General features: G+C 60.6%; 2 protein-coding genes across 2 annotated transcripts; both read left to right on the top strand.

Annotated features, from left to right (window-relative positions):
• Nucleotides 1-269: 269 nt before the first annotated feature.
• On the top strand, nt 270-10,894 carry LOC144247809 (claudin-7). Its single transcript, XM_085564108.1, has 5 exons — nt 270-559; nt 4,502-4,633; nt 6,106-6,187; nt 8,046-8,138; nt 9,221-10,894. Exons 1-5 carry the CDS (start codon nt 331-333, stop codon nt 9,279-9,281), a joined length of 597 nt encoding a protein of 198 aa, XP_085420234.1. The 5' UTR covers nt 270-330; the 3' UTR covers nt 9,282-10,894.
• A 2,368-nt stretch (nt 10,895-13,262) lies between these two features.
• On the top strand, nt 13,263-19,659 carry LOC146764671 (uncharacterized). Its single transcript, XM_085564083.1, has 2 exons — nt 13,263-13,537; nt 14,474-19,659. The coding sequence occupies exons 1-2, from the start codon at nt 13,300-13,302 to the stop codon at nt 18,946-18,948; spliced, it is 4,713 nt and encodes a 1,570-aa protein (XP_085420209.1). The 5' UTR covers nt 13,263-13,299; the 3' UTR covers nt 18,949-19,659.
• Nucleotides 19,660-21,447: the final 1,788 nt, after the last annotated feature.

The following is a 21,447-nucleotide window of genomic DNA, read 5'->3' as shown; positions in this document are numbered from 1 at the left end:
GTGCCCACCAGTGACCAGTGACCAACGGTGACCACCAGCACTCCAAGTGACCGCCAGTGCCCACCAGTGCCCAGTGCCCACCAGCGCTCCAAGTGCCCACCAGTGACCAGTACCCACCAGTGACCAGTGACCACCAGTGACCAGTGACCAACGGTGACCACCAGTGCTCCAAGTGACCACCAGTGCCCAGCGGTGCCCGGTGCCCACCAGTGACCAGTGCCCACCAGTGACCAGTGACCACCAGTGCCCACCGGTGACCAGTACCCACCAGTGCCCACTGGTGCCCAGCGGTGCCCAGCGGTGCCCAGCGGTGCCCGGCGGGCAGCGGGCATGGCGCCGGGCGGCGGGCGCTGGTGGCCGCTGGCGGCGCTGGCGCTGGCGCTGGCCGGGTGGGCGCTGCTGGTGGCCGCGGTGGCCGCGGGGGTCTGGGGCATGGGCGGCGGCCAGAGCAGCGCGGTCACCGCGGTCATCGTCACCCGCGGCCTCTGGGCCGACTGCGCCACCGACGCCAGCGGGGTCCTGTCCTGCGTGCCACTGCTGTCCCTCGTCACCCTGCCCGGTACGGGACACGGGGGGTTGGGGACACTGGGGGGGTTGGGGACATTGGGGACATTGGGGACACTGGGGACATTGGGGGGGCTGGGGGGATTTGGGACATTGGGGGGATTGGGGACACTGGGGACATTGGGGTCCTGTCCTGCGTGCCACTGCTGTCCCTCGTCACCGTGCCCGGTACGGGACACGGGGGGTTGGGGACATTGGGGACATTGGGGGGATTGGGGGGACATGGGGGACATTGGGGACACTGGGGACACTGGGGACATTGGGACAGTGGGGGGGTTGGGGGGATTGGGGACATTGGGGACATTGGGGGGACATTGGGGACACTGTGGGACATTGGGGACATTGGGGGGACATTGGGGACAGTGGGGGGATTGGGGACATTGGGGACACGGGGGGTTGGGGACATTGGGGGGATTTGGGACATTGGGGGGATTGGGGGGATTGGGGACAGTGGGGACATTGGGGTCCTGTCCTGCATGCCACTGCTGTCCCTCGTCACCCTGCCCAGTACGGGGACACTGGGGACATTGGGGGGATTTGGGGACAGTGGGGGGACTGGGGACATCAGGGAGAGGGAGACAGGAGGGGATGGGGGGGACATTGGGGGGACATTGGGGGGATGGGGGACATTGGGGACAAGGGGACATCAAGGACAGGGAGGGGGCATTGGGGACACTGGGGACATTGGGGGGACATTGGTGGCTTGGGGACATTGGGGACAGTGGGGACAGTGGGGACACTGGGGACATTGGGGACATTGGGGGGGTTGGGGACATTGGGGGGATTTCGGGGGTCTTGGGGACGTTGGGGACAAGGTGACATCAGCAGCAGGACAGGGCGGGGGGGACGGGAAGGGACAGGGGGACATTGGGGACATCGGGGACAACAGGGAGGGGACAGGAAGGGACGGGGGGGGAGGGGACAGCGAGGGGGGGGACAGGGGGGACATCGGGGGGGACATCGAGGGGACACGGGGGGGACATCAGGGGGGACACTGGGGACAGGTGGGTGGCACCGGGGGGAGTTTGGGGACATCGGGGTGACCCTGGGGGGTGACACAGGGCTGGGGACATGGGGGGACACTGGGGGACATCGGGGTGACCTTGGGGTGACCTTGGGGACATCGGGGTGACCTTAGGGGGTGACCTTGAGGTGACACAGGGGTGGTGGCATTGGGGGACACCGGGGACATTGAGGGGGACATCGGGGTGACCTTGGGGGGGTGACACCGCTGGTGACATTGGGGTGACATTGGGGACATCAGGGGGACCTTGGGGTGACACAGGGGTGGTGGCATTGGAGGACACTGGGGGGACATTGGGGACATTGGGGTGACCTTGAGGTGACCTTGGGGACATTGGGGACATTGGGGGACACTGGGGACATCGAGGGGACATTGAGGTGACCTTGGTGGGGGACATTTTGGGGGCACAGGGGTGGTGGCATTGGGGGACACTGGGGGACACTGGGTGACCTTGGGGTGACCTTGGGGACATTGGGGTGACCTTGAGGTGACCTTGGGGGGTGGCACAGGGGTGGGGACATCGGGGGACATTGGGGGGGGACATTGGGGTGACCTTGGGGTGACCCTGGGGACATTGGGGACATTGGGGACACTGGGGAACCTTGGGGTGACCTTGGGGACATTGGGGTGACCTTGGTGGGGGACATTGGGGACATTTGGGACATTGGGGGACACTGAGGGACATTGAGGGACATTGGGGGACATTGGGGTGACCTTGGGGACATTTGGGACATTGGGGGACACTGGGGACCTTGGGGTGACCTTGGTGGGGGACATTGGGGTGGCACAGGGGGACAGTGGGGGGGTGGCATTGGGGTGACATTGGGGGTGACAGTGGGGTGACATTGGGGGGACATCGAGGGGACATTTGGGACCTTGGGGTGACCTTGGGGGGACATTGGGGTGACCTCGAGGTGGCATTGGGGGACACAGGGGTGGTGGCACTGGGGGGACATTGGGGGACATCGGGGTGACCTTGGGGTGACCTTGGGGGTGTGGCACAGGGGTGGGGACATCGAGGGGACATTGGGGACATTGGGGGACACCAGAGTGACCTTGGGGTGACCTTGGTGGGGGACACTGGGGGGACACAGGGGTGGGGACATCTGGGGGACCTTGGGGACATTGGGGACATCAAGAGGGACCTTGGGGACCTTGGGGTGACCTTGGGGTGACCTTGGGGACATTGGGGTGACCTTGGGGACATTGGGGACATTGGGGACATTGGGGACATTGGGGACCTTGGGGACATTGGAGACCTTGGGGTGACCTTGGGGACATTGGGGTGACATTGGGGACCTTGGGGTGACCTTGGGGGGACCTTGGGGGGACCTTGGGGTGACCTTAGGGACCTTGGAGACCTTGGGGTGACCTTGAGGTGACCTTGGGGACATTGGGGACATTGGGGGGACACTGGGGGACATCGGGGTGACATTGGGGTGACCTTGGGGACATTTGGGGACACTGGAGACCTTGAATGACCTTGGGGTGACCTTGGGGTGACCTTGGGGACATTTTGGGGACATTTTTGGGGACATTTTTTGGGAGTTTTGGGAGGGTTTGGGGGACATTTTGGGGACATTTTTTGGGGACATTTTTTGGGGACATTTTTTGGGGACATTTTTTGGGGACATTTTGGGATTTCGGGGACATTTTTTGGGACACTTTGGAGGATTTTGGGACATTTTTGGGGGACATTTTGGGGGATTTTGGGGACATTTTTTGGGACACTTTGGAGGATTTTGGGGACATTTTTGGGGGACTTTTGGGGACATTTTGGGGGATTTTGGGGACATTTTTTGGGAGTTTTGGGGGGATTTGGGGGACATTTTTGGGGACATCTTTGGGGACATTTTGGGGGATTTTGGGGGCATTTTTTGGGGATATTTTTTGTGACTTTTTGGGGACATTTTTGGGGGATTTTTGGGGACACTTTGGGGGATTTTGGGAACATTTTGGGGGATTTTTGGGGCATTTTTTGGGGACATTTTTTGCGACTTTTTGGGGAGATTTTGGGGGATTTTGGGGACATTTTTGGGGACATTTTGGAGGATTTGGGGGGCATTTTTTGTGAGTTTTTTGGGGGATTTTTGGGGGATTTTTGGGGGGATTTTGGAGGATTTTGGGGACATTTTTGGGGGCACTTTTGGTGGACTTTTAGGGGGATTTTGGGAATATTTTGGGGGATTTGGGGGAATTTTTGGGGACATTTTTTGTGAGTTTTGGGGGAATTTTGGAGGATTTTGGAGGCATTTTTTGGGACTTTTTTGGGGGATTTTGGGGCGGCTTTGTGGGATATTTTGGGGCTATTTTGGTGTTGATTTTTGGGGTTATTTTGGGATATTTTGGGTTATTTTTTGATATTTTTGGAGGATTTGGGGTGATTTCAGGTGATTTTTGGGGTGATTTTTGGGGTGATTCGGGGATATTTTGGGGGTGATTTTTTGGAGTTATTTTGGGTTTATTTTGGGTTATTTTGGGGATATTTTGGGGCAGGTTTTTCTGATATTTTTGGGGATATTTTGGGGCTGTTTTGGGGGTGATTTTTGGGGTTATTTTTGGGATATTTTGGGATTATTTTGGGGATATTTTTGGCTTATTTTGGGGCAGGTTTTTGGGCTATTTTGGGGATATTTTGGGGCTGTTTTGGGGGTGATTTTTGGGGTAATTTCAGGATATTTTGGGATATTTTTGGCTTATTTTGGGGCAGGTTTTTGGGCTATTTTTAGGATGTTTTGGGGCTGGTTTGGGGGTGATTTTTGGGGTAATTTCAGGATATTTTGGGATATTTTGGGGATATTTTGGGGCAGTTTTTTGGGCTATTTTGGGGCTATTTTGGGGCTGTTTTGGGGGTGATTTTTGGGGTAATTTCGGGTGATTTCGGGCTCTCTCACCCCCTTTTCTCCCCCCCAGGGTACCTGCAGGGCGGGCGCGCCCTGGCCGTGCTGGGGGCGGCCCTGGGCGCCCTCGGGGGGTCCCTGGGGGGCTGCGCCGGAGCCCGGAGGGGACCCCGGGCCGCGGGGGGGGGGCTGCTGCTGCTGGCAGGTGGGGGAGGGGATTGGGGGTGGGGGAGGGGATTTGGGGGATTTGGGGGGATTTGGGGGGATTTGGGGGTGGGGGAGGGGATTTGGGGGGATTTGGGGGGATTTGGGGGTGGGGGAGGGGATTTGGGGGGTGGGGGAGGGGATTTGGGGGGATTTGCGGGGATTTGGGGGTGGGGGAGGGGATTTGGGGGGTGGGGGAGGGGATTTGGGGGGATTTGGGGGGATTTGCGGGGATTTGGGGGGTGGGGGAGGGGATTTGGGGGGATTTGGGGGGGATTTGGGGGGATTTGGGGGAGGGGATTTGGGGGGTGGGGGAGGGGATTTGGGGGGATTTGGGGGGGATTTGGGGGGATTTGGGGGAGGGGATTTGGCGGTGGGGGAGGGGATTTGGGGGGTGGGGGAGGGGATTTGGGGGGATTTGGGGGGAGATTTGGGGGGATTTTGGGGATTTGGGGGGATTTGGGGGTGGGGGAGGGGATTTGGGGGGATTTGGGGGGAGATTTGGGGGGATTTGGGGAGATTTGGGGGGATTTGGGGGTGGGGGAGGGGATTTGGGGGGGATTTGGGGGGATTTGGGGGTGGGGGAGGGGATTTGGGGGGATTTGGGGGGATTTGGGGGTGGGGGAGGGGATTTGGGGGGATTTGGGGGGAGATTTGGGGATTTGGGGGGATTTGGGGGTGGGGGAGGGGATTTGGGGGGATTTGGGGGGAGATTTGGGGATTTGGGGGGATTTGGGGGTGGGGGAGGGGATTTGGGGGGATTTGGGGGGAGATTTGGGGATTTGGGGGGATTTGGGGGGATTTGGGGGGAGATTTGGGGGGATTTTGGGGATTTGGGGGGATTTGGGGTGGGGGAGGGGATTTGGGGGGGATTTGGGGGGTGGGGGAGGGGATTTGGGGGTGGGGGAGAGGATTTGGGGGGATTTGGGGGATTTGGGGGGATTTGGGGTGGGGGAGGGGATTTGGGGGGATTTTGGGGATTTGGGGGGATTTGGGGGTGGGGGAGGGGATTTGGGGGGGATTTGGGGGTGGGGGAGGGGATTTGGGGGATTTGGGGGGATTTGGGGGGATTTGCGGGGATTTGGGGGTGGGGGAGGGGATTTGGGGGATTTGGGGGGATTTGGGGGTGGGGGAGGGGATTTGGGGTGGGGGAGGGGATTTGGGGGGATTTGGGGGTGGGGGAGGGGATTTGGGGTGGGGGAGGGGATTTGGGGGGATTTGGGGGTGGGGGAGGGGATTTGGGGTGGGGGAGGGGATTTGGGGGGAAGGGCTGGGGAAGGCTTTCGGGCTTATTTTGGGCTGATTTTGGCAAATTTTGGCCACCTTTGCCCAATTTTGGCCGATTTTCACCGATTTTGGGCCGGTTTTGCCCGATTTTGCCCAATTTTGGCCGATTTTGCCCGATTTCGGCCCATTTTGGCAATTTTTGGCCGATTTTGCCCGATTTTGCCCGATTTTGGCCCATTTTGGCAGGCCTGGCCGCCGTGGGCGCCGCGCTCTGGTTCGGGGTCGGCTCCTCCCAGGAATTCTTCGACCCCACCACGGTGGGGGTCAGGTGGGCCCCGCGGATTTGGGGGAATTTGGGGGAATTTGGGGGAATTTTGGGGAATTTGGGGGAATTTTGGGGAATTTTGGGGAATTTTGGGGAATTTTGGGGGATTTTGGGGGTTTTGAGGCTCCGGGATGGGATTTTGGGGTGATTTGGGAGGGTTTTGGGGGTGATTTTGGGGGGTCTGGGGTGGATTTTTGGGAATTTGTGGAAAATTTTGGGGGGGATTCTGGGGGGATTTGGGGGTCCCAGGTGATTTTGGGATGATTTTGGGGTGATTTTGGGATGATTTTGGGGTGATTTTGGGGTGATTTTGGGGTGATTTTGGGATGATTTTGGGGTGATTTTGGGGTGATTTTGGGGTGATTTTGGGATGATTTTGGGGTGATTTTGGGGTGATTTTGGGGTGATTTTGGGGTGATTTTGGGATGATTTTGGGGTGATTTTGGGATGATTTTGGGGTGATTTTGGGGTGATTTTGGGATGATTTTGGGGTGATTTTGGGGTGATTTTGGGGTGATTTTGGGGTGATTTTGGGGGTTTGGGGCGCTCTGGGGTTCCCTGGGTTGGATTGGGGTAAATTCTTGGGGATTTGGGGGTTTTTAGGGGGATTTTGGGGGTTTGGGGTAATTTGGGGGGGTCCCCTGGCTGGATTTTTTGGGGTGATTTTGGGGTCCCCTCGGTGTTTTTTTGGTGTTTTTTTGGGGGGTATTTTTGTGGAGATTTTGATGTAATTTGGGGGTCCCTGGATGGATTTTTTTGGGTGATTTTTGGGGTGATTTTTTGGGGTGATTTTGGGGTAATTTGGGGGTCCCCTGGCTGGATTTTTTTGGGTTTTTTGGGGGAATTTTGGGGGGATTTGGGGTAATTTGGGGGTCCCTGGATGGATTTTTTTGGGATTTTTTTTGGGGTGATTTTGGGGTAATTTGGGGGTCCCTGGATGGATTTTTTTGGGATTTTTTTTGGGGTGATTTTGGGGTAATTTGGGGGTCCCCTGGGTGGATTTTTTGGGGGGATTTTTGGGGGATTTTTGGGGGGATTTTGGGGTAATTTGGGGGTCTCCTGGATAGATTTTTTCGGGTTTTTTTTGGGGGGGGATTTTGGGGTAATTTGGGGGTCACCTGGGTGGATTTTTTTGGGGTTTTTTGGGTGATTTTGGGGTAATTTGGGGGTCCCCTGGGTGGATTTTTTTGGGGTTTTTTGGGTGATTTTGGGGTAATTTGGGGGTCCCCTGGCTGGATTTTTTGGGGGTATTTTTGGGGGGATTTTTGGGGGGATTTTGGGGTAATTTGGGGGTCCCTGGGTGGATTTTTTTGGGTTTTTTTGGGGGGATTTTGGGGTAATTTGGGGGTCCGCAGGGTGGGTTTTTTGCGGTGATTTTTGGGGTGATTTTGGGGTAATTTGGGGGTCCATGGATGGATTTTTTAGGGTTTTTTTGGGGGGGATTTTGGGGTAATTTGGGGGTCCCTGGGTGGGTTTTTTGGGGTGATTTTTGGGGTGATTTTGGGGTAATTTGGGGGTCCCTGGGTGGATTATTTCGGGGTTTTTTTTCGGGGGGATTTTGGAGTAATTTGGGGGTCCCTGGGTGGATTTTTTCGGGGTTTTTTTTCGGGGGGATTTTGGGGTAATTTGGGGGTCCCCTGGGTGGTTTTTTGGGATGATTTTTGGGGGGATTTTGGGGTAATTTGGGGGTCTCCTGGATGGATTTTTTCGGGTATTTTTTTGGGGGGGATTTTGGGGTAATTTGGGGGTCCCTGGGTGGATTTTTGGGGTGATTTTTGGGGTGATTTTGGGGTAATTTGGGGGTCCCTGGATGGATTTTTTTGGGATTTTTTTGGGGTGACGCCCCCTCCCCTCCCCCCAGGTTCGAGCCGGGCCCGGCCGTGCTGCAGGCGGGGGGGGGAGGGGCGCTGCAGGCCCTGGGGGGAGGGGCGCTGCTCTGGATGGCGCGAGCCGGGTGAGGACCGCGCCCCTCCCCCACCCCGGACCCCTCCCCCAAAGCCCCTCCCCCTCCTTAAGCCCCTCCCCACCTCAAGCCCCTCCCCCTCCTTAAGCCCCCCTTAAGCCCCTCCCCCTTCTCAAGCCCCTCCCCCTCTTTAAGCCCCTCCCTCCCTTATGCCCCTCCCCCACCATGGGGACCCCACCCCAAGCCCCTCCCCCTCCTTAAGCCCCTCCCCTCATTAAACCCCTCCCCCGTTAAGCCCCTCCCCTCATTGACCCCCTCCCCAAGCCCCTCCCCCTCCACAAGCCCCTCCCCTATTGAAACCCCTCCCCCACCTTAAGCCCCTCCCCCTTTAAGCCCCTCCCTATCGCCCCTCCCCCTCCTCAAGCCCCTCCCTCTCATTAATCCCCACCCCTCATCAAGCCCCTCCCCCTCATTAAGCCCGTCCCCCTCATTAAGCCCCTCCCCTCATTAAGCCCCTCCCCCTCATTAAGCCCCTCCCCCTCCTTAAGCCCCTCCCCTCATTTAGCCCCTCCTCTTTAAGCCCCTCCCCCACCGTAAGCCCCTCCCCCTCTTTGAGCCCCTCCCCCTCATTAAGCTCCTCCCCCTTTAAGCCCCTCCCCCACCATAAGCCCCACCCTCCTCAAGCCCCTCCCCCTATTTAAGCCCCTCCCCTCATTAAGCTCCTCCCCTCATTAAGTCCCTCCCCCTCATTAAGCCCCTCCCCTCATTAAGCCCCTCCCCCTCATCAAGCCCGTCCCCTCATCAAGCCCCTCCCCCTTTGAACCCCTCCCCCTCCTCCAGCCCCTCCCCACCGTAAGCCCCTCCCCCTCCTCAAGCCCCTCCCCTCATTAAGCCCCTCCCCTCATTAAGCCCCTCCCCTCATTAAGCCCCTCCCCCATTAAGCCCCTCCCCCTCATCAAGCCCCTCCCCATTAAGCCCCTCCCCCTCATTAAGCCCCTCCCCCATTAAGCCCCTCCCCCTCATCAAGCCCCTCCCCCATTAAGCCCCTCCCCCTCCCCCGGCCCCTCCCCCTGAGCTGGGGGGCGGGGCTCTCGGCCGCCCCTCCCCCCCCTGATCCGCCCCTCCCCCCCCAGCCCCGCCCGGGCCCCGCCCCCCCCGCGGGGGGAGAAATACGGGAGGAACGAGTACGTGTGAGGGGGGACGGACCCGAAACCCCCCGAAATGGGCCCAAAATACACCCGGAACACAGCCGGAACACAGCCGGAACACAGCCGGAACACAGCCGGAACACACCCGAAATACACCCGAAATATCCCCAAAATATCCCTGAAATATCCCTAAAATATCCCTAAAATATCCCCGAAATATTCCTAAAATATCCCTAAAATATCCCCAAAATATCCCTAAAATATCCCTGAAATATCCCTGAAATACACCCGAAATATCCCTAAAATATCCCCGAAATATCCCTAAAATATCCCCAAAATATCCCCAAAATATCCCCAAAATATCCCTTAAATATCCCTGAAATACACCCGAAATATCCCTAAAATATCCCCGAAATATCCCTGAAATATCCCTGAAATATCCCCGAAATATTCCTAAAATATCCCCAAAATATCCCCAAAATATCCCCGAAATATCCCTGAAATATCCCTGAAATACACCCGAAATATCCCTAAAATATCCCTGGAATATTCCCGAAATATCCTCAAAATATCCCCAAAATATCCCCAAAATATCCCTAAAATATCCCCAAAATATCCCTAAAATATCCCCAAAATATCCCTGAAATATCTCCGAAATATTCCTAAAATATCCCTGAAATAGCCCCGAAATATCCTCAAAATATCCCCGAAATATCCCTAAAATATCCCCGAAATATCCCCAAAATATCCTCGAAATATGCCCAAAATATCCCCAAAATACACCCAAAATGTACCCGAAACACACCCGAAATACACCCGAAATATCCCTGAAATATCCACAAAATATCCACAAAATATCCTTAAAATATTCCCAAAATGTCCCTGAAATAACCCCAAAATATCCCCAAAATATCCCCAAAATATCCCTAAAATATCCCCGAAATATCCCCAAAACATCCCCAAAAATCCCCCAAATCTCCAAAAATTCTCCAGAAATCCCCAAAAATTCCCAATTTTCCCAAAAACTCCCCAAAATCCCCCCAAAAATCCCCAAAAATCCCCCCAAAAATCTCCTAAATCCCCAAAAATAAAAAAAAAATCCCAAAAAATCCAAATTTTTCCCAAATTAAAAAAAAAAATCCCCAAAAATCAAAAAATCGCCAAAAATAAAAAAAAATATCCTCCAAATCCCCCAAAATTCTCCAAAAATCCCAAAAAAATCCCAAATTTTCCCAAATTTCAAAAAAACCCCACAAAATTACCAAAAAAGTCCCCAAAAATCCCAAAAAAATCCCCCATATCCCCAAAAATTCTCCAAAAATCCCAAAAATTTTCCAAATTTTCCCAAATTTCCCAAAACGTCCCCAAAATTACCAAAAAAATCCCCAAAATTATCAAAAAATCCCCAAAATCCACCAAATATTCCCCAAATCCCAAAAATTCCCCAACAATCCCAGAAAAATCCCCAAAAATCCCCAAATTTCCCCAAATTTCCCCAAATTTCCCCAAATTTCCCCAAATTTCCCCAAATTCCCCAAAAATCCCCAAAAATTCCCGAATTTTCCCCGAATTCCCGAGCCCCCCCCAGCCCCCCCTCCCCCCTCCGGGGGGGTCCGGGGGCTCCTCCCAGTAAAAACCAATAAAAACCAGTTCAGACCAGTTTGGGCTCCCAGTTACACCAGTACCACCAGTAAGGGATCCCAGTTCAGACCAGTAACACCAGTTTGGGCTCCCAGTGCTCCCAGTTTGGGCTCCCAGTGCTCCCAGTTTGAGCTCCCAGTGCTCCCAGTTTGGGCTCCCAGTTTGAGTTCCCAGTTTGAGCTCCCAGTGCTCCCAGTTTGAGCTCCCAGTGCTCCCAGTTTGAGCTCCCAGTTTGGGCTCCCAGTGCTCCCAGTGCTCCCAGTGCTCCCAGTTTGGGCTCCCAGTTTGGGCTGTACAAACTGGTCTGTACTGGTCTGAACTGGTCTGAACTGGCCCATACTGGTGCCTGTACTGGTGCAGACTAGTCCAAACTGGGCCAAACTGGGCCAAACTGGTCCAGACTGGGCCGCACTGGCCGGGGTGGGTCCTCCCGGCCGCCAGGGGGCGCTGCAGCCCCGGCCCCGCCCCCTCCCGGCGGTTCCGCCCTTGGCCCCGCCCCCTCCGGCCCCGCAGCCAATCAGCGCGAGGGGGCGGGGCCAGAGCGGCCGCGGCGGCGCGGGAGCGACACGTGCGGGGAACTGGGAGAGACTGGGAGGTACTGGGAGGGACTGGGATAAACTGGAGGGAACTGGGAGGGACTGGGGGGGAACTGGGAGGGACTGAGATAAACTGGAGGGAACTGGGAGGGACTGGGGGGGAACTGGGAGGTACTGGGAGGGACTGGGAGGGACTGGGATAAACTGGAGGGAACTGGGAGAGACTGGGAGGTACTGGGAGGGACTGGGATAAACTGGAGGGAACTGGGAGGGACTGGGGGGGAACTGGGAGGTACTGGGAGGGACTGGGAGGGACTGGGATAAACTGGAGGGAACTGGGAGGGACTGGGGGGGAACTGGGAGGTACTGGGATAAACTGGAGGGAACTGGGAGGGACTGGGAGGGAACTGGGGATACTGGGAGGGACTGGGGATACTGGAGGTACTGGGAGGGAACTGGGAGGGAACTGAGAGGGGACTGGGAGGGAACGGGGAGGGAACTGGGGGGGAACTGGGGATACTGGGAGGGACTGGGAGGGAACTGGGAGGGGGCACTGGGGTCACAAACTGGGAGCACTGGTGGGTGGGGGGCTATAGGGGGGTCACCCCTCCCCCACCCCTTTAATCCCTCCCCCACCTTTTTAGCCCCTCCCCCACTCCTTTAACCCCTCCCCAGCCCTTTAGCCCCTCCCCTCTAAGCCCCTCCCCCACCCCTTAGCCCCTCCCCTCTAAGCTCCGTCCTTTCTAAGCCCCTCCCACTCTAAGCCCCGCCCCTTAGGCCCCTGTCCCTCCCCTCTAAGCCCCGCCCCCTCTAAGCCCCGCCTCCTTCGGCTCCTCCCCCACTCTAAGCCCCGCCCTCTCTAAGCCCCGCCCCTCTCCTCAGGCCCCGCCCTCTCTAAGCCCCGCCCCTCTCCACAGGCCTCGCCCCTCTTTAAGTCCCTCCCTCTAAGCCCTGCCCCTGTACGCCCCACCCATTATAAGCCCCGCCCTCTCCAAGCCCCGCCCCTCTCCGCAGGCCCCGCCCATTCTAAGCCCCGCCCCTCTCCGCAGGCCCCGCCCATTCTAAGCTCCGCCCCTCTCCGCAGTCCACGCCCCCTCTAAGCCCCGCCCTCTCCAAGCCCCGCCCCTTTGCACAGGCCCCGCCCATTCTAAGCCCCGCCCTCTCTAAGCCCGTCCCATTCTAAGCCCCGCCCCTCTCCGCAGGCCCCGCCCATGGCTCAGGGGGCGTGTCCTGCCCCGGCCCCGCCCCTCTCCAAGCCCCGCCCATTACAAAGCCCCGCCCCTCTCGCAGGCCCCGCCCTCTCTAAGCCCCGCCCCTCTCCGCAGGCCACGCCCTCTCTAAGCCCCGCCCATTACAAGGCCCGCCCCTCTCCGCAGGCCCCGCCCATTCTAAGCCCCGCCCCTCTCGCAGGCCCCGCCCATGTCTCAGGGGTCGTGTCCTGCCCCGGCCCCGCCCTCTCTAAGCCCCGCCCATTCAATGCCCCGCCCCTCTCCGCAGGCCCCGCCCATTCTAAGCACCGTCCCTCTCGCAGACCACGCCCTCTCTAAGCACCGCCCTCTCAAAGCCCCGCCCCTCTCCGCAGGCCCCGCCCATTCTAAGCCCCGCCCCTCTCGCAGGCCCCGCCCATGTCTCAGGGGTCGTGTCCTGCCCCGGCCCCGCCCTCTCTAAGCCCCGCCCATTCTATGCCCCGCCCCTCTCCGCAGGCCCCGCCCATTCTAAGCCCCGCCCCTCTCCGCAGGCCCCGCCCCTCTCCGCAGGCCCCGCCCATTCTACGCCCCGCCCATTCTAAGCCCCGCCCCTCTCCGCAGGCCCCGCCCCTCTCCGCAGGCCCCGCCCCTCTCCGCAGGCCCCGCCCATTCTACGCCCCGCCCACTCTAAGCCCCGCCCATGCCTCAGGGGGCGTGTCCCGCCCCGGCCCCGCCCCCCGCGCGGGCGGTGCCGTGGTGGGGGGAGGGGCGGGGGCGGGGCCTGCCGGTGCTGGGGGGATGGGCGGCGCCCCTGCTGCGGCCCCGGGAGACCCCGCGGCTGCTGCGGGCGCTGCCGCCCCTCCCCCCGGCCCTGCGGCACCTGCGGCGCCTGCGGGCGGGGCCCGGGGGGGCGGAGCTGCTGCTGGGCCCCGCCCACGGTACGGACCGGGGGACTGGGATAGACTGGGAGGGACTGGGGGGGGATTGGGGGGGACTGGGAGGGACTGGGGGGGGATTGGGGGGGACTGGGAGGGGACTGGGGGGGAACTGGGAGGAACTGGGAGGGGATTGGGAGGGACTGGGAGGGACTGGGGGGGGATTGGGGGGGACTGGGAGGGGACTGGGGGGGAACTGGGAGGAACTGGGAGGGGATTGGGAGGGACTGGGAGGGACTGGGAGGGAACTGGGGGGGACTGGGAGGGAACTGGGAGGAACTGGGAAGGACTGGGAGGGAACTGGGGGGGACTGGGAGGGAACTGGGAGCGACTGGGAGGGGATTGGGAGGGACTGGGATGGACTGTGAGTGGATTGGGGGAGACTGGGAGGGATTGGGAGGGACTGGGGGGGATTGGGGGGGACTGGGGGGGATTGGGAGGGACTGTGGGGGACTGGGGGGACTGGGAGGGACTGGGAGTGGATTGGGAGGGACTGGGAGGGACTGGGGGGGACTGGGAGGGATTGGGGGGGGATTGGGGGGGATTGGGATAGACTGGGAGGGACTGGGAGGGACTGGGGGGGACTGGGAGGGATTGGGGGGGACTGGGAGTGGATTGGGGGGGACTGGGGGGGGACTGGGGGGGGATTGGGGGGGATTGGGATAGACTGGGAGGGACTGGGAGGGACTGGGGGGGACTGGGAGTGGATTGGGGGAGACTGGGAGGGACTGGGATGGACTGGGAGGGATTGGGAGGGACTGGGGGGATCTGGGGGGAACTGGGAGGGACTGGGATATACTGGGAGCCCTTTCTGGGAGTTTCTGGGAGCACTGGGAGTTACTGGGAGCCCTTATTGGGAGTGTTGGGGGTTACTGGGAGCACTGGGAGCCCTTACTGGGAGCACTGGGAGCCCTTACTGGGAGCACTGGTCTCGCGCAGACGCCGCCGCCCCCATCGATTACATCATCGCCGATGATGTCACTGATGATGTCACCGATTACGTCACCGATTATGTCACCGCCACCCCCGGGGCTGGAACTGGGACCAGTTACACCAGTAACACCAGTGGCACCAGTTACACCAGTAACACCAGTGTCACCAGCGTGACCGGGGACACTGAGGACTCCAGTTGGACCAGTTTGACCAGTAAGAGCAGCGCTGCCGGCGCCACCGGTGCCACCAGTATGACCAGTGCCACCAGTGCCTCAGGTTCCAGTGATGGTACCAGTTCCACCAGTATGACCAGTTCCACCAGTATGACCAGTTCCACCAGTTTGACCAGTTCCACCAGTATGACCAGTGCCACCAGTGCCTCAGGTCCCAGTGATGGTACCAGTTCCACCAGTATGACCAGTTCCACCAGTATGACCAGTTCCACCAGTTTGACCAGTTCCACTGGTGATTCCAGTGCCACCGGTTCCACCAGTATCTGTCCTTCCAGTGCTCCCAGTATTCCCAGTGCCCCCAGTCTGACTGCTCCCAGTGCTCCCAGTCTGACCAGTGCTCCCAGTCCGACTGCTCCCAGTGCTCCCAGTCTGACCAGTGCTCCCAGTCTGACCTCCTCCACTGCTCCCAGTCTGACCAGTGCTCCCAGTCCAACTGCTCCCAGTGCTCCCAGTCTGACTGCTCCCAGTATGACCAGTGCCCCCAGTATGACTCCCCCCATTCCCTCCAATGCTCCCAGTTCCCCCAGTGCTCCCAGTATTCCCATTTCCCCCAGTCTGACCTCCCCCAGTGCTCCCAGTATTCCCAGTGCCCCCAGTCTGACTGCTCCCAGTGCTCCCAGTTCCCCCAGTTGCCCGGCACTGCTGGGCACGGTGTCGGTGCCATCGGTGTCAGATCCGGGCGCGGTGCCAGGCGCGGTGTTGGTGCCATCAGTGTTGGTGCCGGGTGTGGTGCCGGTTGCGGTGTCGGTGCCATCGGTGTCAGATCCGGGCGCGGTGTCGGCGCCATCGGAGCCGTCGGTGTCGGTGCCATCGGTGTCAGATCCGGGCACAGTGCTGGGCACGGTGTCGGTGCCATCGGTGCCAGATCCGGGCGCGGCGCTGGGCATGGTGCCAGGCACGGTGCCGGTGCCGGATCCCGCCCTGGGCTCGCCGTTCCGGGTGCTGCTGCCGGGCGCGGTGCCAGGCTCGGTGCCATCGGTGCCAGACCCGGCCCTGGGCTCGCCGTTCCGGGTGCTGCCGCCGGGCGCGGTGCCAGGCTCGGTGTCGGTGCCATCGGTGCCAGACCCGGCCCTGGGCTCGCCGTTCCGGGTGCTGCTGCCGGGCGCGGTGCCGGCGCCGGGCGCGGAGGCGGCGGCGGCGCGGGCGGCGGGGCTGTGGCCGTGGCGGGGCCGGGGCGCGGCGCGGGCACGGCCGCCGGCGCTGGCGGCGCGGGAGCTGGCGGCGGCGCGCGCGGCCATGGCGGTGGCGCGGGCGGCGGGCGCCGGGCGGGCGGCGGGCGCGGCGGCGCTGGACCCGCGCAGCGGGCGCGTGCTGGCCGTGGGCTGGGACCGGCGCGGCGACGCCGCGGACGGGTGGCACCCGCTGGGCCACGCCGCCATGGACTGCATCGCCCGCGTGGCGCGGGCGCGGCGCGGCCACCGCAGGGACGGCGCGGGGACATCAGAGAGTGGCCACCAAGGGGACAGCGGGGATGGCATGGGGACAGCCAAAAGTGGCCACCACAGGGATGGCTTGGGGACATCAGAGAGTGGCCACCGAGGGGACATCAGGGATGGCATGGGGACATCAGAGAGTGGCCACCACAGGGATGGCATGGGGACATCAGAGAGTGGCCACCACAGGGATGGCGTGGGGACATCAGAGAGTGGCCACCACAGGGATGGCGTGGGGACATCAAAAAGTGGCCACCAGGGGGACATCAGGGATGGTGTGGGGACGTCGAAGAGTGGCCACCAAGGGGACATCAGGGATGGCGTGTGGACATCAGAGAGTGGCCACCAAGGGGACAGCGGGGACGGCGTGGGGACATCAAAAAGTGGCCGCCGAGGGGACAGCGGGGATGGCACAGGGACAGCGTGGTGTGGTCATGGAGGGGACAATGTGGGGACATCAAAAAGCGGCCACCAAGGACCAGGGGACAGCGTGGGGACAGCAGAGAGTGGCCACCAAGGGTGTGGGGACATCAGGGATGGCGTGTGGACATTGAAAAGTGGCCACCGAGGACCAGGGGACATCAAGGATGGCGTGGGGACATCAAAAAGTGGCCACCAAGGGGACATCAGGGATGGCATGGGGACATCAGAGAGTGGCCACCAAGGACCAGGGGACATCAGGGATGGCGTGGGGACATCAGAGAGTGCCTACCAAGGGGACAGCACCGGGACAGCCAAAAGTGGCCACCAAGGGGACATCAGGGACAATTCGGGGACATCAGAGAGCGGCCACCAAAGGCACGGTGACATTGGGGACAGGGACAGTGGCATCATGGGGACAGCGCGGTGTGGCCACCGAGGGCGCGGTGACATCAGGGACAGGGACAGCACCGCGGTGGCGCGGCGTCACCAGCGTCACGGTGACATCGTGGGGACAGCAGGATGTCCCCGGCGGCGCGGTGACATCGGTGACGTCGCGGGGAGGCCGCGGCGCAGGGGACACCCCACGGGAGGGGATGGCGGTGGCGGGGCCAAGGTGGCCAAGCTCGGGGCTGGTGACGTCATCGCTGGTGGCAGTGACGTCACCGTGGGTGACAGCGACCCCGGGGACACCGATGACGTCATCACCGACGTCACCATGGACCTGAGGGGTCACGTGATCCCAGGAGGGACCGAGGACCCCGATGCCACCTCTGGTGCCACCAGTGATGTCACCATGGACCTGAGGGGTCGCATGATTCCAGAAGTGACCGAGGACCTCGATGCCACCAATGCCATCACCACCACCATCCATGGTGTCCCCCTGGAGCTGCTGGCCCTGGGCAACGTCCCCGTGGACCTGACGGGTTGCATGGATCTAGGAGGAACTGAGGACCCCAATGCCACCCGTGATGCCACCTCTGGTGCCACCAATGACATCACCATGGACCTGATGGGTCACATGGACCCAGGAATGACCAAGGACACCAATGTCACCTGTGATGCCACCTCTGGTGCCACCAATGACGTCCCCATGGACCTGATGGGTCGCATGGACCCAGGAATGACCAAGGACACCAATGTCACCTGTGATGCCACCTCTGGTGCCACCAATGACGTCCCCATGGACCTGACAGCTTGCATGGATCTAGGAGTGACCAAGGACCCCAATGTCACCTGTGATGCCACCTCTGGTGCCACCAATGACGTCACCATGGACCTGAGGGGTCACATGGACCCAGGAGTGACCAGGCACCCCAATGCCACCTCTGGTGCCACCAATGACGTCCCTGTGGCCAAAATCCCCATGGACCTGACGGGTTCCATGGATCTAGGAGTAACCGAGGACCCCAATGCCACCTGTGATGCCACCTCTGGTGCCACCAATGACATCACCATGGACCTGATGGGTCACATGGACCCAGGAGTGACCAGGCACCCCAATGTCACCTGTGATGCCACCTCTGGTGCCACCAATGACGTCCCCGTGGCCAAAATTCCCATGGACCTGATGGGTCACATGGACCCAGGAATGACCAGGCACCCCAATGCCACCCGTGATGCCACCTCTGGTGCCACCAATGACATCACCATGGACCTGATGGGTCACATGGACCCAGGAGTGACCAAGGACACCAATGTCACCTGTGATGCCACCTCTGGTGCCACCAATGACGTCCCCATGGACCTGACAGCTTGCATGGACCCAGGAGTGACCGAGGACCCCAATGCCACCTCTGGTGCCACCAATGACGTCCCTGTGGCCAAAATCCCCATGGACCTGACGGGTCACATGGACCCAGGAATGACCAGGCACCCCAATGCCACCCGTGATGCCACCTCTGGTGCCACCAATGACGTCCCCATGGACCTGACAGCTTGCATGGATCTAGGAGTGACCAAGGACCCCAATGCCACCTCCGGTGCCACCAGCGCCGTCCCCACCACCATCCATGGTGTCCCCCTGGAGCTGCTGGCCCTGGGCGACGTCCCCGTGGACCTGACGGGTTACGTCATCCCGGGGGCGGCCGAGCGCCCCGGTGACGGTGACGGTGACGGTGACGGTGACGGTGACGGTGACGGTGACGGTGACACCGCGGGCGGGTACCTGCTGTCGGGCTGCGACGTGTTCGTGACGCGCGAGCCGTGCGCGCTCTGCGCCATGGCGCTGCTGCACGCCCGCGTGCGCCGCGTCTTCTACGGCCGCGCCTGCGCCCAGGGCGCGCTGGGCACCCGCTACGGCCTGCACGGGCACCCGCGCCTCAACCACCGCTACCGGGTGTGGGTGCTGGGCGCTGGGGGTGCTGGGGATACTGGGAGTACTGGGAATGGGTGACTGGGAGCACTGGGAATGGTCACTGGGGACATTGGGGACACTGAGCACCCGCTACGGCCTGCACGGGCACCCGCGCCTCAACCACCGCTACCGGGTCTGGGTGCTGGGCGCTGGGGGTGCTGGGAGTACTGGGAGTACTGGGAATGGGTGACTGGGAGCACTGGGAATGGTCACTGGGGACATTGATGGGACACTGGGGACACCGGGCACCCACCATGCCCTGCACGGGCACCCGCGCCTCAACCACCGCTACCGGGTCTGGGTGCTGGGCGCTGGGGGTGCTGGGAGTACTGGGAGTACTGGGAGTACTGGGAATGGGTGACTGGGAGCACTGGGAATGGTCACTGGGGATACTGGGAGCACTGGGAATGGTCACTGGGGACATTGATGGGACACTGGGCACCCACCATGCCCTGCACGGGCACCCGCGCCTCAACCACCGCTACCGGGTGTGGGTGCTGGGTGCTGGGGGCGCTGGGAGTACTGGGAGTACTGGGAGCACTGGGAACGGTCACTGGGGACATTGGGGACACCGGGGACACCGGGCACCCACCATGCCCTGCACGGGCACCCGCACCTCAACCACCAGTACAGGGTCTGGGTGCTGGGTGCTGGGGATACTGGGAGCACTGGGGATACTGGGAGTACTGGGAATGGGTGACTGGGGATACTGGGAGCACTGGGAATGGGTGACTGGGAGCACTGGGAATGGGTGACGGGACATTGGGGACACCGGGCACCCACCATGCCCTGCACGGGCACCCGCACCTCAACCACCGGTACAGGGTGTGGGTGCTGGGCGCTGGGAGTACTGGGAGTACTGGGAGTACTGGGAATGGGTGACTGGGAGCACTGGGAATGGTCACTGGGGACACTGGGCACCCACCATGCCCTGCACGGGCACCCGCGCCTCAACCACCGGTACCGGGTCTGGGTGCTGGGCACTGGGGGTGCTGGGAGTACTGGGAGTACTGGGAGTACTGGGAGTACTGGGAATGGGTGACTGGGAGCACTGGGAATGGTCACTGGGGATACTGGGAGCACTGGGAATGGTCACTGGGGACATTGATGGGACATTGGGGACACCGGGCACCCACCATGCCCTGCACGGGCACCCGCGCCTCAACCACCGGTACAGGGTGTGGGTGCTGGGTGCTCGGGGTGCTGGGGATACTGGGGATACTGGGAGTACTGGGAATGGGTGACTGGGAGCACTGGGAATGGTTACTGGGGATACTGGGAGCACTGGGAGTACTGGGAATGGGTGACTGGGAGCACTGGGAATGGTTACTGGGGATACTGGGAGCACTGGGAATGGTCACTGGGGACATTGGGGACACCGGGCACCCACCATGCCCTGCACGGGCACCCGCGCCTCAACCACCAGTACAGGGTGTGGGTGCTGGGTGCTCGGGGTGCTGGGGATACTGGGAGCACTGGGAGTACTGGGAGTACTGGGAATGGGTGACTGGGAGCACTGGGAATGGTTACTGGGGATACTGGGAGCACTGGGAATGGTCACTGGGGACACTGGGAGCACTGGGAATGGTCACTGGGGACATTGGGGACACTGGGCACCCACCATGCCCTGCACGGGCACCCACACCTCAACCACCGGTACCGGGTCTGGGTGCTGGGTGCTGGGGGCGCTGGGAGTACTGGGAGCACTGGGAATGGGTGATTTGGGATACTGGGAGAACTGGGAGTGGGTGACTGGGGACACTGGGAGCACTGGGAGAATTGGGAGTGGGTGAATGGGGACACAGGATACTGGGACTGGGTGATTTCGGATACTGGGAGAACTGGGAATGGGTGATTTGGGATACTGGGAGCACTGGGACTGGGTGATTTCGGATACTGGGAGAACTGGGAATGGGTGACTGGGGATACTGGGAATGGGTGATTTGGGATACTGGGAGCACTGGGACTGGGTGATTTCGGATACTGGGAGAACTGGGAATGGGTCACTGGGGATACTGGGAATGGGTGATTTGGGATACTGGGAGCACTGGGACTGGGTGATTTCGGATACTGGGAGAACTGGGAATGGGTGACAAAGAGCGACAATTAAAATTATTTTTGCAGCTTTTGGGTTTGTTTTTGTTTTTTCCGGCGATTTCGGTGACACCGCCGGGGTCAGGACACTCCTGGTGGTGGCACCTCCTCCCGATGGCTTTGGGACATTTGGGGATCAACTCCAGGAAAAGAGACCCAAAAAAGTCCAAAATGAAACCAAAACTCCCCAAATTCCTCCCAGGGTGTCTCTTGGGCCAAGGCCATCCATCCATGGCCACCATGGTCCAACCATGGCCACCATGGTCCAACCACGGCCACCATGGTCCAACCACGGCCACCATCACCCAACCACAGCCACCATCACCCAACCATGACCACCATGGCCCAACCACGGCCACCATGGTCCAACCACGGCCATCATCACCCATTCATGGCCACCATGGCCCACCCATGGCCACCATCACCCACCCACGGCCACCATCA

The sequence above is a fragment of the Lonchura striata genome, chromosome 32 (assembly GCF_050655825.1).
Source record: "Lonchura striata isolate lonStrDom1 chromosome 32, ASM5065582v1, whole genome shotgun sequence".
In the NCBI taxonomy this organism is placed as follows: domain Eukaryota; kingdom Metazoa; phylum Chordata; class Aves; order Passeriformes; family Estrildidae; genus Lonchura; species Lonchura striata.
This window is presented reverse-complemented; position numbering and strand designations above follow the sequence as displayed.